General features: G+C 46.8%; 2 protein-coding genes across 7 annotated transcripts in view; both read left to right on the forward strand.

Moving 5' to 3' along the window:
• Positions 1 to 3,179, forward strand: part of ATP6V0A4 (ATPase H+ transporting V0 subunit a4) — a 98,594-nt gene extending 95,415 nt beyond the window's left edge. The window contains 2 exon segments of the mRNA XM_021078735.1: positions 89 to 260; positions 2,688 to 3,179. Of these exon segments, the coding sequence (XP_020934394.1) occupies positions 89 to 260; positions 2,688 to 2,781 (266 nt within the window). The 3' untranslated portion in view covers positions 2,782 to 3,179.
• SVOPL (SVOP like) overlaps positions 5,095 to 17,338 on the forward strand; it is a 76,649-nt gene continuing 64,405 nt past the window's right edge. Inside the window, exons 1-3 of one of the 6 annotated variants that reach the window (XM_021078779.1) lie at positions 5,095 to 5,281; positions 14,001 to 14,115; positions 14,569 to 14,660. In XM_021078779.1, the coding sequence (XP_020934438.1) occupies positions 14,034 to 14,115; positions 14,569 to 14,660 (174 nt within the window). In that variant the 5' untranslated portion in view covers positions 5,095 to 5,281; positions 14,001 to 14,033. Of the gene's footprint in view, positions 5,335 to 14,000; positions 14,116 to 14,568; positions 14,661 to 17,338 lie in introns of those variants that run through there. The other 5 variants (XM_021078778.1, XR_002340283.1, XR_002340282.1 and 2 more) reach the window with 5 other exon arrangements.

The following is a 17,338-nucleotide window of genomic DNA, read 5'->3' on the forward strand; positions in this document are numbered from 1 at the left end:
CTGCTGAACTGCAGGGTTGCAGGTCAGGATTACAGGGTGGGGAGAATCTGCACGTTGCAGCTGAGCCTGGTTCCCTTGCATCTTGCAGAACTGTCTGAGGTGCTCTGGACCATGGTCATGACCATCGGCCTTCGAGTGCAAGGCTGGGGAGGGCTCGTCGGCGTGTTCATCATTTTTGCCGTATTTGCTGTTCTGACGGTAGCCATCCTTCTGATCATGGAGGGCCTCTCCGCTTTCCTGCACGCCCTGCGGCTGCACTGGTAAGAACCGTTGTACCGTAGACACTCTCATGGTGCTCTGGGGAAAGAGGATGGGCCGCAGGGCCAGCTGCCTGGGTTCACATCCTGACCAGAGCAACAGACATACCATTTTGGAACCTAGCTTTAGTCCCCTGTTGGTGTCAGATTAAATGAAGTAAGATCTGTGTGCATATGTACAGATATGATGGCCGCCCTGTAAGGTATGTTCCCATTAACTCCTTTTTTTTTTCCTGTCTTTTTGTCCTTTCAGGGCCGCACCCATGGCATGTGAAGGCTCCCAGGCTAAGGGTTCATTCAGAGCTGCAGCTGCCGGCCTACACCACAGCCACAGCAATGCAGGATCCAAACCACATCTGAGACCTACACCACAGCTCAAGGCAATGCTGGATCCTTAACCCACTGAGCGAGGCCAGCGATCAAACATCCTCATGGATGCGCTTGGGCTGCGTTAACCACTGAGCCACGATAGGAACTCCTACGCCTCCTCTTTTAAATATTCATTTGTTATGATAATTGGCTTCAAAATAAGGGACACCGCCAAGTGCTGCTTGATGGGGGATCAGAAGGGCTCACAGAGGGCATGCTGGGCAAATCTGCTGTGTCTGGCCCCTCTTGCTGAGCAGGAGTTATGCCACGAGAACAGACGCCTAAACTCCTGGAAAGTCGAGACAGAAGGAGGGTACCCACCAGGAGACCCTTGACATTCACAGATGCACCCAGAGATTCTCGCCATCGTGGGGCTTACGGAATATGAAAATGTTTCTTTAGGCTTCTATTTCTCTCCCAAGTCACGTTCCAGCCGAGAATGTTGAGGGTGCCCTGCATCCCGAAACATCCTGGACCACACAGACGGTCCTTAGCCCTCCTGCCTCCCTCTGTGGCCATGGTGCCTAAAGAAAAGGTTTTACACATCACGTGCTGAGTTGAGAGACCACAGCATCTCCCTCCCCGCCCCGAGGCTATAACATCGTTTCTGTGTCATTAAGAAATGAACTCCAGGCGTTCCTGTTGTGGCTCAGCAGTAGCAAACCCAACCAGTATCCATGAGGTTGCGGGCTCCACCGCTGGCCTCGCTCAGTGGATTAGGGATCCGGCATTGCCATGTGCTGCAGTGTAGGTTGCAGATGAAGTATGGATCCCGCACTGCTGTGGCTGTGGTGTAGGCCAGCAGCTGCAGCTCTGGGAACGTCCATATGCTGCACCTGTGGCCCTAAAAAGTAGGGGGGAAGAAAAGATAAGAACTCGGCAACATAATAAACAATCACACATGCTGTCTGTGAAGTAAATGGTAGATTAAGTTGAGGCTCTGGACATTTTGCGGTTGTATAAGGCGCGCAATTTAAGGCCAGGATGTAAACAAAAACCACGTATGACCTTCTGTCATCACCAGCTCCTCAGACGACACTGCCCAGCAAGGGCTTCCTTGCTGGTGGGGGGCTGGGGGTGTTATGCTGTGGTCCTTGAGGCCAGTGACAGAGACCTGGAGGAAGTGGGGTGGGAAGGGGAGGGGAAGGTGTAAGAGGGAGGCAAGAGAAGGAGTTTTCATGTTTTTGGCCATGCCCATGGCACATGGAAGTTCCTGGGCCAGGGATCGAACCTGCACCACAGCAGCAACCTGAGCTGCTGCAGTGACAATGCTGGATCTTTAACCCGCTGGGCCACAAGGGAACTCCAAGAGAAGGATTTTTTTTTTTTAAATCCTCAGGAGTTCCTGTCATGGCTCAGTGGAAAGAAATCTGACTAACATCTGTGAGGATGCAGGTTCAATCCCTGGCCTTGCTCAGTGGGTGAAGGATCTGGTGTTGCCATGAGCTGTGAAGTAGGTCACAGACACAGCTCAGATCCTGAATTACTGTGGCTGTGGTGTAGGCCAGCTGCTACAGCTCCAATTCAACCCCTAGGCTGGGAACCTCCATATGCCATGGGTGCGGCCCTAAAAAGGCAAAAAAAAAAAAAAAAAAAAAAAAAGAACCTTAGAGAATTCCTGTGGTGGCCACCAGTTTGAGGCTCCTTCCTCACCCTGTGCTTTATTTTATTTTATTTATATTTATATTTTTATTTATTTATTTATTTATTTTTTTTGTCTTTTTGCCATTTCTAGGGCCGCTTCCCATGGCATATGGAGATTCCCAGGCTAGGGGTCTAATTGGAGCTGTAGCCACTGGCCTACGCCAGAGCCACAGCAACTCGGGTCCGAGCCATGTCTGCAACCCACACCACAACTCATGGCAACATCCGATCCTTAACCCACTGAGCAAGGCCAGGGATCGAGCCCGCAACCTCATGGTTCCTAGTCGGATTCGTTAACCACTGAGCCACAATGGGAACTCCCTGTGCTTGATTTTGCAAGTGTTCTGCTTTTCCCCTCCAGCTGCCAGGGTCTCTTTTAGGTGTTCAATTCCCCCTTCTTCTTGCCCCCCATGACAGGGTGGAGTTCCAGAATAAGTTCTACGTGGGAGCTGGTTACAAGTTTGCTCCATTCTCCTTTAAACAAATCCTGGATGGGACGGCCGAGGACTAGCGTCAGGTCCAGGGGCTGCAGCCACCTCCTGTATTGGTCACCTCCTCCACCAGCCACTCCCTCCATGGGTCACCTCTTGTGCCAGCCTCTGTGCCAGTGAAAGACGTTAGTCTTGTTTTAAACGTCAGCCTGTGCCAGGCAGTCAATGGCATGATTGTGCTCAGCTAACTGGACGCAGGACCTCAGGTATTATATCTATAAGCCGTGGGATTTGATATGATTTAACCATGTCACAGAGACGCTACCTAGGCAAGTCATTTCAGCCTCGCGTGGGGTCTTCACTGTCGAATGGGAAAATGATTGCGGAGTGGGGGGGAGGGGCATGCCAACCTGCTGTTTTCTTGTGATAGTTTTACATATTATTTTTAAGAAAATAAACTTCCAGACCATTCACTTTTTCTTTAAGGTGTCTTTATTCAAAATCATTCCGTAAAGTTTAGTACTGATAATTATAGGCCCAAGCTAAACAATAGGGTTCCACAAACTAATCCTGGGGAGGGGTTATATTTCTTTTATTCTTTCGTTTCCTCCTTCCTCAAACAGCTTGTTTCCTTGTCTGGGGCTGAGCTTTACAAGGTTAGGACCGGTTCCCATGAACTTGCCCTCGGGGGGCAGGACACACAGAGAAAGTTTTCTGTTCAGACGGAGGGCCGGCTCTCCGATTGCTCCCAGTTGTGAAGAATGAGGGGTGACAGCATGATGTCACCGGTGACCTTCTTTATTCTCAGTGCACATTATGCTAGAGTAACCGGGGAAAGAGGTTTGGAGGCTTGGGCGAGTTCTGGAAAATGGCTTGTGCGAACGGAGCCTGCCGGATGGTCTGCCCTCGCCCTCTGTGGGTCACTTGACCCCAAAGACGTTTCTTAGGTACCTGGATTAGTAAACTCCCAAGAGCCAGGTGTAGAGTGAGCTGTGTTGCATCAACTATTTAGTCTGAATGAACTTTATGCAGGTTAATTATCACGTGTGTGTGTGTGTGTGTGTGTGTGTGTGTGTGTGTGTGTGTGTTTAGGGCGGCACCCATGGCATGTGGAAGTTAATCATATGTGTCACATCTGTATGACACATCTTATTCCAGTAGTGATTCTCTTCATCACTACTTGAGGGTTTTTTTTGTTTGTGTGTTTGTTTTACAGTTGCCTGTGTGGCATATGGAGGTTCCCAGGCTAGGGGTCGAATTGGAGCTGTAACTGCCTGCCTATGCCGCAGCCACAACTATGCCAGATCTGAGCCGTATCTTCGACCTACACCACAGTTCACAGCAACGCCGGATCCTTAACCCACTGAGCAAGGCCAGGGATCAAACCCGCGTCCTCAAGTATACTAGTCGGGTTCATTACCACTGAGCCACAACGGGAACTGCAATTATCATCTTTTATGGTAACTCTACTGGGAGAATTCAGTGTCCTTAACTTTAGTAGAGCAGAGTTCCCCTTGTGGCTCCGGGGAAGCGAATCTGAGTAGCAACAACGAAACAGTGGCCTAGTGCTTTACTTTCACGTAGTTTCTAGCTCTTAATAAGTTTCCAGAAGATCTGACCAAATTCAAAATCGCCTTTAGAACAGATCTCTATTTTTTTTTAAAGCTCCCCCCCCCTGCCCCTCTGTATAGTGAGGTTGATTGGTAATCGCGGAAGTGTCATTGTTCAGACCCAAGGACGCATCCGTGAAGGTGCCATGTTGGTGGCATGACTTGTCCAGGACAATTTTCAGGCACAATCAGATGCTCAACGAGTATTTATTGAACAATTAAAGCAGGTTGCGCCCAAGAATCACAGCTGGAGTCAGAAGCTGTGTATCTGAGTTCCAACTCTGATACTTTGTCTGGAGATGGAGTGGGGCCCCTCGTGGCTGAAGTGGGGAGAGTGAGCTCCATCCCTTTGGGCTGGGGGAGGGGTCACAGCGCCAGGCATGGCCCAAGTGCTCGGCCAGTGCCTCCAATCCAAGGAAAGAACGGACTAGAGCAGTATGTCAGCAGTGGTTGTAAGTCTGTAAGTCCCCAGGCCGCCAAGGTCCCTGGACAGGTTCAAGGTTCTGAGGTCCTGACTGCCCTTCTCCATGGCTGTCTAAAGCTCTGCTCCGCCTGGATGGGTCAGAGCCTTTCACCCTTTGACTCTCAACAGTGACGGCTGTGAGAAAAGCCTTGCAAGAGCAAAGCTGCCCTGTGCTCCTTGCCCAGAGCGCCCCCTTCTTCCAGCCCTCTCCGGCATTCCTGAGAACAGCGGTAGTTTCCTCCAAGGTTTGGCGGCCTCTCTCTGTCTCAAGGACAGGTGTAATTTCCCCTTTAAAAAGGGATCGGGTGAAGGGCTGCTGAGAAGGGGGTGTGACTTGGGTGCCACTCACTCGCCCAGGATGCAGGGTTGTTGCTAATAGAATCTTGTTCACAGAACTGAGCTGAAAGGGGAGGAGAAGCCCTGGGAGCCAGGCTTGTGCGGAGGGTAAATCCAGAGGCCCCCAAGAGGCCGTCGGGGGTCCAACCTCTGCATGAGACGTGGCGGCAGGTAAGGTGTTTCCAGAGCCAGAAACTGGAAAGCTCTCCAGAAAATATACAGAGGTAAGAAACTCCAACGGGCAACAGAGATAGAATTGGTTTTTATTTTTTCTGTGCTCGGGAGGGGTGGGGGATGCTTGTGGAAGGATTAGACCATTAGCTCTGTCTCAGAACACAAATGGAATATAAAAATTTCACTCTTCTTACTGATGATTTTGCAAAACAAATTACATCACACACACACACACACATATTCAGCTTTAAAAGACTCTACAGGCATTCCCATTGTGGCTCAATGGGATTGGCGGTATCTTGGGTGCACTGGGACATAAATTCAATCCCCAGGCTGCCACAGTGGGTTATGGATCCAGCATTGCTGCAGCTGCAGTTTAGGTTGCAACTGCAGCTCGGATCTGATCCCTGGCTGGGGAACTCCATAACCTCAGGGCAGCCAAAAAATAAAATAAAATTAAGATGTCTATCTGTCCCTTAGAATTTGTTTTAAGGAAACTTGAACTTCATCTGAGCTCTTGTTTTTCACAGTAAATCCCCCTTGAAGGTGGACAATGAGTTACTTTCCTATTGCAGTTTTTAAGGAATGATGGTGGGGGTGTGGCATATTCTCCCCCATGTTAGTTTCTAATTTCTTGAATTGGTCTGACTGGCGATCCATCCACCATGCATCCGCCCACCCATCCATCCATTCATCCATCCATCCATCTATCCATCCATCCATCCATCCATCCATCCATCCATCCATCTTCTTCCTGGATTAGAAGGGATTTAGAATGACTTAGGGACCCAAAGAAGACAAGATGCCTTCTCAGCTTTTCCAACGTTCCATTTCAAGCTGAGATTACAAGTGCTGCCCTAGTAACATTGCTTATATCCATCTCTGAAACATTTTATCCTCTTTCTGAAAACTTTTTGAATGAAACTTTTGGCCGACACTCAAGAAAATAGAGAAGAGTCGCCATATCTGCGTTACCCTTGAGCTGGTGTTTGAGTGTCCTCTCAATGACTTGGAATGCAGGCCCCTTATAATTCACAGACGTGAATTCCAAAATCCTGAAAAATCCCCTACCAGCACCCCTGAGCCCCCCACCCAGCAAGTTCCCACTGAAGGAACCTCATCATTAAAGACCCTGTGTAACCTACGAGGGCAAAATGAGGACTTGGTCACTGGTAGTTTGTACACTTGTTTTTTACAACCCTCGGCAACCTCCCCTGACACTGGGAGCACACCCAGCCTTGACTATCTCCAAGGGCAAGACTGATGCCACAATCGGTGAAATTAAACAGGCTTGCTCCTCTGAGTGGCGTTGGCGGGAGTCACACAAACTGCCAGCTCTTTTGCCCAGCAGCACCCACCTGCACCAACACCTCACCCCTGAGCCATCTAGGCTATGCTGTGTGGGCAAGGTTTTCCTTTCTGTAAAATATACTTCCAGGTAGAACAACGGGAGTGTTTTTAGTGAAACTGACCCATTTTCTTGTGCCTTTCTTAAGTACGAGGTGATGGGGTTGGGTGGATCTCGGTATTACGTACCTGACTGGAGAGATTTGTTTGGTCTTATTTTCCGACAGGCCTGTGGCACATGTGAGGTTTTCCTCTGAGGTTCACCCTTGAAATGTAATTAATCTACTGCAGAAGACAAGTAACTTTTTATTTCCCAAATTTGGGTAATTTTTCATTTGAGCCCAGAGTGTTCTCCTGTTAGCAGAGTATTAGCAACAAATACCTTTGCTTGATACATTTGATAACTCCGTATATAATTACAAACTTAACCTGAGTGTATTTGTTTTGTGACTATGGTGAAATTTTAGAAATTTCGTTGTTAGGTTTCTTCAGAGGATAAGAATACTTGAGTCCTTATCTTGCAACGGGCACTCTGCCACATTATACGAGCATCAGCCCATTCAGTCCTCAGAACACACTTAAGGAAGTTTGCAAAGAATTGCACACACCTGGCTGTGCGAGGGCAGTGGTCTTTGCAGTTGATCACAGCCAGTTACAGATTTCTTTATTCCTTCTCTACTCCCACTGCTGCACTTGAGTAGCCCAAGGTCGGGGGTGGGGGGGTGGGGGGGAGCACCCAAACAAGATAGCTTTATTCCCCCCCCCTTTGAAAATATATCTGGAGGTAGAGTCTAAAGCTATCAGCGGGAGTTCCCGTCGTGGCGCAGTGGTTAACAAATCTGACTAGGAACCATGAGGTTGCGGGTTCGGTCCCTGCCCTTGCTCAGTGGGTTAAGGATCCGGCGTTGCTGTGAGCTGTGGTGTAGGTTGCAGACACGGCTCGGATCCCGCGTTGCTGTGGCTCTGGCGTAGGCCGGTGACTACAGCTCCGATTCAACCCCTAGCCTGGGAACCTCCATATGCTGCAGGAGCGGCCCAAGAAATAGCAACAACAACAACAACAAAAAGACAAAAGACAAAAAATAAATAAATAAATAAATAAATAAATAAATAAATAAATAAATAAAGCTATCAGCGACCTCCACGTCATTATCATCAGGTCCCAGGCTCTTTCTGGTTTATGCTCTCAGACTTAGCCCAGACTATCCATCGTTCCATCTTCACATTTGTTTTGTTTTGTTTTTGTCTTTTTGCCATTTCTTGGGCCACTCTCAGGGCATATGGAGGTTCCCAAGCTAGGGAACCTCTAATCAGAGCTATAGCCTCTGGCCTACACCAGAGCCACAGCAACACGGGATCTGAGCCGCGTCTTCGACCTACACCACAGCTCATGGCAACACCGGGTCCTTAACACACTGAACAAGGCCAGGGATTGAACCCGCAACCTCATGGTTCCTAGTCGGATTTGTTAACCACTGCGCCATGACAGGAACTCCGCATCTTCACATTTGTATCACCACCCAAAATGGCTGCTGAAGCGCCAGCCATCACGTCCCCATGATGCAGGGAGGAGATAGAGGGCAAAAGAGGACTTTCTTAGAAGCTCCCCACCCCCTCAGAAAAACTTCCACCTGTATCTCAGTGGCCACCCCAACAGCAAAGCACAAGGGGTGCACTTGTTGCTAGGAAGGCAGAAAGTATTTCTCCCGCGGGTAGCTGGTATTATTTTGATTTTCAGATGAGGAAACAGAAGAATCTCAGCCTCCATCTCCCCAAGGCCACTGACTTCCTTTCTCCCTCTCCCTCTTCCACCCTCATTCCTCTCTCCCTTCCGTCCCCCTTCCCCCCTCCTTGTCATCTCTAATTCCTCTTCCCTCTGCCCTTCCTTGCTTCGTGCCCTCTCTTCATCCCCCTCCTCCCCCTCCTTCCTCTTTCCTCCTCCATCCCTCCTTCTCCCCTCCCTCTTCTTTCCTTCTTCCTTTCTTCCTTCTTTCCTTCCCAAATATTTATTTTGTAAGCATAAAATAAGACCTAGAGATTTTTTTATCACTAAACATTGCCAGTTTTTGTTTTGTTTTGGTTTTTTTTTTTTTGGTAATTTATATATCCTCTTGCGAGTTGCCTGTTCACCTAATGTGCCTATGAATCCATTCGGATCTTAATCAGCTTCTTATGATTTGTGGTTGTATCTATTACAGACACGTACTACATATACAATGGTTTTTCTTGTTTCTTTGAATTGAAATCGTGATAAAACACACATAACATAAAATTTACCTTTGAAGTGATTTTAAAGCGAACAGTTCAGTGGCATTAAGTTTTACAATGTATGGAGTTCCCATCGTGGCTCTGTGGTTAATGAACCCAACTAGTATCCATGAGAAAGCGGGTTCAATCCCTGGCCCTGCTCAGTGGGTTAAGGATCCGGCATTGCCACGAGCTGTGGTGTAGGTCACAGATGCGGCTCGGATCTGGCCTTGCTGTGGCTGTGGTGTAGACCCGCAGCTATAGCTCCGATTCAATCTGTAGCCTGGGAACCTCCATATGCTGTGGGTGCAGCCTTAAAAAGACAAAAGACAAAAAAAAAGTTTTACAATTTAGTTTCACAATGTTGTACAATCACCCCCACTAGCAAACGGGGCCTTTTGTGCTCCCTGTGGACTTCCAGATGGAATTCTTATGGTTACAGTAATAGCCTTTCTAAAATTTCAAACCATGCAGAGAATTCTTTTTTCTTTTTGTTTTTTTTTTAGAGCTGCACCTGCGGCATATGGAAATTCCCATGCTGAGGATCCAAGCCACAGCAACCCAGACACGAGCCGCATCTGTGACCTACACCACAGCTCACAACAACGCTGGATCCTTAACCCACTGAGCAAGGCCAGGGATGGAACCCGCATCCTCATGACTACTAGTCGGGTTTGTAACTCCTGAGCCACAGTAGGAACTCTAATGCAGGGAATTGAAAGAAAGAAGAAAGAAGAAAGGAAAGAGCATCCTCAATTCTACCTACCAGGTAATTCTTTCCTCGCCTTCTTCTCTTGGCCAAATCCTCCTCGTCCTGCAGGTCTCAGTCCTCCAGGACTTGCCTGACTAGGTCCCAGGACCCGGCAGAACAGTGCCACCTTCATGTTGCCAGAGCCACCTCTGCCTCCCCTGGGACCACATGGTTCCCACCTGAATGTCTGCTCTCCTTCCCCGTTAGACTGTAAGCGCTCTGGGGGCAGGAACCCTTTTCATTATATTTTCTTGTCTGATTCATAGTGGGGCTCCATGGGAGTTCCCTGGTGGCTCAGTGGTTTAAGGACCTGGCTTTGTCACTACTGTGATTCTGGTTACTGCTGTTGTGTAGGTTTGATTCCCGGCATGGGAACTTCCACATGCCACTGGCACAGCCAGGAAAAAAAAAAGGATGAACTCTCACATGTGACTCTCTGTTTCTGGGATCAGCACCCATAGCATTGGGAGGTTCTTGGACCAGCAACACCAGATCTTTTCACCCACTGAGGGGGGTGGGAGTAGAGGGGGTGGAATTGAACCTGCACCTCTGCAGCAATCCGGGGGCCACTGTAGTTGGGTTCTTAACCCTCTACACCTCAGCGGAACTTCTGTGATTGGCTTTCACTCAAGAGAGACTGTGAAGCTGTTATCTTGGACCTAACACCTTTTGCCAGGCCCTCTGCGATGAATCGCTTCTCTTCAGTGATAAAAGAAGGAGAGTTTGTATGATATTCATGACCCATGGAGCTACCTACACACATACAGCAAATTAAATCCTGTCTGCTCAGTAGTAACAGGCAGATTTCCTGGGTTTCTTCCCTGCCACGCAATCCTTTAGCAAGAAGATTTGCTGAAGATGGTCTTATTACTCCTCTAAAACGTAAGCCTTTGTGATGGTTAAAATTGTAAAGCATGTTTAGATTGTTATGAGAAGTCATAAAACTTGAATAGGAGAAGAGATTAAGGGTTGACTGAAGATTGAATTTACTGTGAAGCATTTTGGCTATAACTGAACTTGAGATGAACTTACTGGGTTTTTAAAACATTATTTTCCCACCAAAAGAAATTGTTTTCTTCTCTAACACTGTACATGGCCGGAATCTCTTTTGGTTTTTAAGACGGCTGCCGTGATTTGCATGACTGTTCTTCAGGGGGAAAAAATTGCTGTCATTTACATACCATAAAATTCACCAGTTTAGAGAGCATAATTCATTGATTTTTAGTATAGTTACAAGGCTGTGCCACCATTACCACCACCGAATTCTCACGGAAGGATCTCGTTGTCCTATTTTGATTAAGTTCCATCCATGTTGGTTCATCTCATCAGGAAACATGATATTCAGTCATAGCCAATTTTCAATGTGTCCTGAAGTCCTCTTTATAATCAAATAAAGATGATCTTTCTCGTAACTATTTCAAAAGTTACCAGATAAAAAAACACCCTCCAAAGGGCATTTGGACACTGTCTGGAAAGGGAGAAGTAGGCATTTCTCGAACAGTCTGTCTTCCTGACTTTCGGGCTCTCAGATGGGCCGAAAGACCAATTATTTTTTACTTTTTCCACTCTGGGAAAATAACAGCTTTTTGTACTTCTCATGGTCTCCCTTGGGAGAGAGGATTGCATGGACTGATTTCTGAGCATTATTGATTTCTCTCCCCTCTGGGAACGTTCATGTCTCTGTGACAGTGTTTTAAGAAGACGAATAATCTCTACTTTACAATATAGTGGTTTTTATGTGTATCTTTAGTGTCTCCAGCTAGATTAAAAACTCCTTAGGGCAGGCGATGACTTAAACGTTCCTGCAAAGTCTCCCCGGGAGCCCACCCAACGAGATACAGAGCCAGCACTCAACAAAGCTTGATGATTTTTTTTTTTTTTTTTTTTTTGCCATTTCTTGGGCTGCTCCCTCGGCATGTGGAAGTTCCCAGGCTAGGGGTTGAATTGGAGCTGTAGCCACCGGCCTACACCACAGCCACAGCAATGCGGGATCCGAGCTGCATCTGCAACCTACACCACAGCTCACGAGAACACCGGATCCTTAACCCACTGAACAAGGCCAGGGATCGAACCCGAAACCTCATGGTTCCTAGTCGGATTCGTTAACCACTGAGCCACGATGGGAACTCCAGCAAACCTTAATGATCTTGATGCTGCTGTGCAACTGTGCCTCGGCTACCCCTAAGTTCTGGGGAGAGGGATCTTTGAGTTCTGATTCTGCTGCTTACTGGTGGCTTGACATTGGAAAAGTTATTTAACCATCTCAGAACCTCACATTTTGAACTATTTCTTTATCAGCTCTGCCCGAAGCAGGTGCAGGTTCCTGGGCCAGGAATCGAACATGTGCCACAGCAGTAACCACAGCATCAGTGACAGTGCAGGACCCTTAACCCGCTGGGCCACCAGGGAACTCCTTGAAGTATTTATTTTGAAAAATATTACACATCTTCAAAAGCAGAGGCTAGTCAAAGAAACCCAGTGTAACCCCTAGCCTCCTTCAGTAATATTCGCTATATGGACATTGTTTTTTAAAAATTTTTAATCCAAACTTTAAAAAATTAAGCATAGTTGATTCACAGGGTTGTGCCAATGTATATGGCCATTCTTCATTCATCATCTACACACCCATGTCCTCCTTCTGCACCCTATTCCCACCCCACCATTGAATTATTCTAAAACACATCCCGGACATTCAATGTCTTCTGTAAATATTTCAGCATGAACCTCTAAAAGATAAGGATTTTTTCTACCGTACACATGGTATCATTGTCACACCTGGTGCTGTCATCAGTAATTCCCTCAGTGTCATCAGACTTCCAAACATGCTTACATTCCCCTGAATTTTGTATCATCTTTTTCAAATCAGCCCCTTTCTTCTTGTTTTACAGTGGGTTTGTTTGAATGAGGATCTAAACAAATCAATGTGTTTATTTGGTTGGCTTGTCTCCTCTGTTAGACCACAGCTTTTCCTTTCCTCTCTTTTTCTTGCCATTTGCTCCTTGAGGCAGTTGGGCGATTAACTGTAGAGCAGTCTGAATGTCTCTTCTTGCGTCCACGTGGTGTTGTTTAACATGCGTCTTCATCCCCTATATAAATGGGTAGTTGGAGCTTGAGGCTTGATCAGACTCATGTTTACTTACTCTTCATGAGTTGTGTGGGTTGTGTGGGTCCTTCCTAGTGCATCGCACCAGGAGCCAATCACATCTGATCATCTCTGGTTCAGTGGTGGGAGGAGCCACTTGTCAGCAGGTTCAGGTGTGATCGCCTCATCCATCTGAGTGAAGTCCTCCATTCACCTTTCACTGAGTAATTTCTCAGCCATGGATGATCCTCGTCTAGATCCTTTATTTTGTTAGAAGTTGCACAATCATAATTTAATTCCATCCTTCTTTCTGCATGTTTTAGCTGAAGTTAAAGAATTCTCTTCTTTCACCAACTGTGTGGCTGCCCCGAAATACAGACAATCTGTATAAGAGAGGCAAGATATTTACTAGTTTTCAGAATAATATTAGTATTCTCCAAAGATGATCATGAGATTATCCTTTTAGTAATCCTCTGAACAAGGATTTTTAATATCTTTACTGCATTTCAATTCTTTGCAGCCATTCTTCTATACATATAATACCAAATGAATTAATATTGATATTTCCAGTTCAAAATTAGGGTATAAAGTTTTGACCTAGTTCTTTCATTTTCATATCTTTTTTCTCTGACATTACAAGTCTTAGAGTAACACAATTGCTTTATCCTACAATATGTACTAGTATCAAACTAATGATACCAACTTTATTACTAACAGTATAATTACTGAGAACAGATTAGAATTTCTTTTTCTCCCACTGGGAATATAGAGTTAAATCACTGTGTCATAGAGTCATTTGAAAAAATGTTTCACTAACTTCAGCTTCGTTTTATTTTTCTTTTGATTTTTAGGGTTAAGATTTTTTTTTTAAAGATTAAATACCCAAAGCGGGGGAGGGGAATAAAAGGACGTGCTCCAGGGGTTTTTGTCAGAATTAAATGAAAATAATACCTGAGAAAACACGCTGTAACACACGGTTACACTGTAAACCACCGGAGCTATGGAGAGGTCAGGTACGGGCTGTTGTGATTATTTTTCCGTAGCAAAGCCCAGCTCCACTCCCAGGGAGAAGATCCTGGTGGATAAACAAGAGCGCACCTGGCCCCCGACTCCAGCTTGCTTAGCAGCCCCCCGAGCTCGGGTCTCTCATTTGGCCATGATTTCACTTCTCCGTGTTTCACGATCTTCACATGTAACATGGTGATAAATGATAATACCTACTAAGCTGGTTTTCTGTGACGATTAAAGGAGACTGTGCACTCAATTCCTCTCCATCCTGTTTCTGGCAGGGACTCCGTGTGGGGAACTGGAACCATTGGGAGATGGCATCCAAGCGGCTGGAGCCGGTGACCGTCATTAGCCTTCGGGAACTGAGCCAGGGGGGCCCCGCACCACAGCCAAAAGGTAAGAGGATCGTAGAAGCCGCTGGTCCTCAAGCTACTCTTTGTTGTTGTTGTTGTTGTTGTTGTTGTTGCTGTTGTTGCTATTTCTTGGGCCACTCCCGCGGCATATGGAGGTTCCCAGGCTAGGGGTCGAATCAGAGCCATAGCCACCGGCCTACGCCAGAGCCACAGCAACTCGGGATCCGAGCCGCGTCTGCAACCTACACCACAGCTCACGGCAACGCCAGATCCTTAACCCACTGAGCAAGGGCAGGGACCGAACCCACAACCTCATGGTTCCTAGTCGGATTCGTTAACCACTGCGCCACGATGGGAACTCCTCAAGCTACTCTTTAATTGCCCCCTCCCCTTATAATAACCAATTGGTTTTCCAACATCCTCCAGGGTGAGCAGTAATTCACGCACATTCCCTTCCCCCAGAGGCTGTTCCCTTCACCTTGACTTTCCTTGTTAGAGACAAAGACCTTCACTGTGGAAGATGCCGTGGAGACCATCGGATTTGGACGTTTCCACATTGCACTGTTTCTGATCATGGGCAGCACGGGGGTGAGTCTCCAAAGCTAAGTTCACTGTTGGACATGTAGCGTCTTCCCCCACCTCCAGCTCGGGGCTGTCCATTCAGGGAGGGATGTGGGAGGGACCAGGAGCCCTGAGGGGTGAATCATCCAAAAATAATTCTCTTCCACCTTTGGCAGATGTTTGTCTATGAGCAAAGGAATATCTCTGTGTGTTCTATGTTCTAGGAATTCAATATCTTTTTTTTTTTTTTTGGCTATTCCATTTGCAGTCTCTGCTGAATCTGACTCTGAATCTTTTTTTAAAAAATTGCAGTGTAGGAGTTCCCATTGTGGTTTAGTGGTACGAATCTGACTAGTGTCCATGAGGATATGGGTTCGACCCCTGGCTTCTCTTGGTGGGTTCTGGATCCTGTGTTGCTGTGGCTGTGGTGGAGGCTGGCAGTTGCAGCTCCAATTCTACCCCTAGCCTTGGAATCTCCATATGCCGCATATGCAGCCCTAAAAAGAAAAAAATTGAAGCATAGTTGATTTACAATGTTGTGTTAGTTTCAGGTGTACAGGAAAATGATTCTTTTCCATTATAGGTTATTACAAGATACTGAATATGGTTTATCTGTTTCATATAGAGTTGTACGTATCTGCTAATCCCACACTCATAATTTATCCTTCCCCCTTTCCCCTTGGGTAACCATTAAGTTTGTTTTCTATAACTGTAAGTCTGTGTCTGTTTTGTAAATAAGCTCATTTGTCAATACCCTTTTTTAAAGAAAAAAGGTTTACACTGAGACACTGGGAAGAGAGCAGACAGCTATGGCATCATTCGAACTCAAATTAGAGATACATGTTCTCGAACATTTTGTGCATCAGAATTGCCTGGACACCTGTCGTAATTACAGATTCCCAGGTCCTTTAAGTGGCACCGATGAAGGTTTGTTATCTACCATCTGCTATTTTGAAAAAAGGAAAATGACAGCACAGCCCCAGGGCTTTCTCAAACAGTGGGAGGAACTACAAAACCGCTGCTTTTTTAGTGGAGCGGGACTATGTTAAGAGCCCCATATTGAGACGCATGATGTTGGAGATAATGAGACAGAAGGAAAACTCCAAGACAAGTGGTCAGCACAGCAACGGCTTAGAAAGGGAGAGACAGACAACTAAGGAGGGAGTTCCACAGTGGCTCGGTGGCAGCAAACTCGACTGGGATCCATGAGGATTCGAGTTCCATCCCCGACCTCGCTCATGGGTTAAGGATCCTGCGTTGCTGTGAACTGTGGTGTAGGTCACAGACGTGGCTCGGATCTGGTGTTGCTATGACTGTAGCTCTGATTTGACCCCTAGCCTGGGAACCTCCATATGCTGCAAGTGTGGCCCTAAAAAGACAACAACAACAACAACAAAAAGACAACTAAGGAGACTGTGAGTGACCACTATAGAGCCCTGACCCTCACTGCTCAGCTAAATGGTTTAAGAGAAAGAGCGAGCTGGAGGTAGCACCTGGCTGGTTCTGATGCCTCTCTCGAAAGCCTTACACTCTTAGGATGCCATCGAGTGTAGAGAAAAAGGCAAGCCATGTCTTAGTCCTTCTCTTATTATAACCAATCGTACAGTATAGAACATTCCTTTATCTATAGAGTAAGGTCTCATCTAGGCTCCACATTTTTAAGATTCCATATTTCAAGGGACCCGCAGGGATGAAGTAGGATTTTATCATCAAGGCTACTATCAGCCAGAACGTCTCCACTTCTCCTTTGCATATTTGGTCTCTAGTATGGTTCATGTCACGGCCCTCAGCTTAAACAGTGTTAGAAACTCTCTGCATCTTCCCCCTGCACATGTGTTGGGAATCCTGTCTTTCCTTCAGAATGGCCCTCTGGCAAGTGAAAAGAAAAGGTAGAAAAGATGTGCCTCCCCAAATCAACCAAACGATCCACATGAAGGAAGCACATCCCTACTGGGCGTGATCAGCATTAAAAAGACAGTGCTATTGGACCCCTTTTCCAAAGGCTATTTACCGCCTTTATAGAGGTAACCTCTGGATATCGGTTTCCAGAGCCACATCCATGGAGACTGTATGCCTCTTACACATTTACGCTTGATGTTGTTGCAAAGTGGCTTCTCATCTTTATGCTTTTTTTTTTTTTTTCTTTTTGTCTTTTCTAGGGCTGCACCTGTGGCATATGGAGGGTCCCAGGCTAGGGGTCTAATCGGAGCTATAGCTTCTGGCCTATACCACAGCCACAGCAATGCAGGACCCAAGCCTTATCTGTAACCTACGCCAAATCCAAGGTGTGTCTGCGACCTACACCACAGCTCACAGCAACTCCAGATCCTTAACCCACTAAGCGAGGCCAGGGATCGAACCCGCAACCACATGGTTCCTAGTCAGATTTGTTAACCACGGAGCCACGATGGGAACTCCTCATCTTTAAGCATTTTATAGGCTGCTTTGATTCTTCTCAGCCCACCAGCCAGGAAGAGCTGTTTACCAGGCCTCCCTGTCCCCATCTCACACACACAAAGGAAAAGAGAACTGTTCATTTGGTCATGGTGACCAACTCCTTCTCCTGGTTTTAGGACGGGCTGCTTTGTGGACCAGGATCTTCTCGTCAGAATAGGCACATGGCTCCTCCCAGCCACAGCCTGTTCAGGCCCTTGTTTAGAGGTGGTTGGAGTGGTAGTTGGACTTCAGAGCCCTCTGTGTCTGGG

The sequence above is a fragment of the Sus scrofa genome, chromosome 18 (assembly GCF_000003025.6).
Source record: "Sus scrofa isolate TJ Tabasco breed Duroc chromosome 18, Sscrofa11.1, whole genome shotgun sequence".
In the NCBI taxonomy this organism is placed as follows: Eukaryota; Metazoa; Chordata; class Mammalia; order Artiodactyla; family Suidae; genus Sus; species Sus scrofa.